The 954-nt window shown below is 48.5% G+C and overlaps 1 protein-coding gene across 1 annotated transcript in view; it reads right to left on the reverse strand.

Moving 5' to 3' along the window:
* Positions 1-954, reverse strand: part of LOC116401116 (GON-4-like protein) — a gene marked incomplete at its 5' end in the record, with an annotated part of 9,905 nt that overhangs the window by 5,717 nt on the left and 3,234 nt on the right. The window contains 2 exons of the mRNA XM_031879365.1: positions 544-701; positions 784-952. Coding sequence (XP_031735225.1) covers positions 544-701; positions 784-952 — 327 coding nt within the window. The remainder of the gene's footprint in view (positions 1-543; positions 702-783; positions 953-954) is intronic.

The following is a 954-nucleotide window of genomic DNA, read 5'->3' on the forward strand; positions in this document are numbered from 1 at the left end:
TCATCACCTCTGAGTTACAGCATCATAGTGATGAAGAGTAGAGCTGGGTCATGAAGACACAACACACACATGTAGATGGAACGTGTGGAACATGTTGTTCCTGTTGCACAGCAGTGGAACGTTTCACACACAGTCACACACTGAGCACAGATAGTGAAGAGATAGAACTGCTGCTGTGTGAAGAGAACACTGCTGCTAACAACAACCTAATGTGTTTAAAGTGTTTACACACAATGTTATTCACCTTTAGTTCATATAGCAGCACTTTCAAAATAAAAGTGCACAATACACTACTTTTGAATTCATTATTGAACTTTGACATGCGATTAATCGCGATTAAACATTTTAATCGTTGCCCAGCACGAATATAAATATGTCGTGGATGGTGGACACCACAACTATGTTCATAGTGCGATTTGATGAGACTAAAGATGTTCATAATGAACTGCTTCACCGTAACTGGTGGCTGCTAACGCTGTCAGAGACAAGATGTCTGTTTAGCTCATTGAACCTTTTGTGCATCGTCATCGTTTGTGGCCTCACCCGGTTGAGGTAACTCTGGGCGAACGCCACGTCTTTGCTCTCTCTGTGCGGGTCGTTGTTCAGGATGTTTTCGTCGTACAGCAGCAGCAGCTTTGCAGCGTCTTTGCTGTGACGCTCCTGACGACGTCTCCTCAGACCGCGAAGAGGTCGGCTTCGACCTGCAGAGAGAACACGGATTTTAAAAAACACAGTAAGGAGCCATTTAGTGAAGCAGAAACGTCTACCAGAGACGGCTCCGACCTCGTCCTCGTCCGGGACACCTGCTTCCTCCTCCTCTGGGTGTCCCCTCCCCTGATGGCGTCTCCTCGTCTCCTCCCGCCTTAGTGCTCCTCCCTTCTCCAAGCTCCTCCCCTTTAGGCCCCTCCTCCTCCTCCTCCTCCTCCTCCTCCTCCTCCTCCTCCTCCTCCTCCT

The sequence above is a fragment of the Anarrhichthys ocellatus genome, unplaced genomic scaffold (genome assembly GCF_004355925.1).
Source record: "Anarrhichthys ocellatus isolate YVR2014 unplaced genomic scaffold, GSC_Weel_1.0 scaffold251, whole genome shotgun sequence".
In the NCBI taxonomy this organism is placed as follows: domain Eukaryota; kingdom Metazoa; phylum Chordata; class Actinopteri; order Perciformes; family Anarhichadidae; genus Anarrhichthys; species Anarrhichthys ocellatus.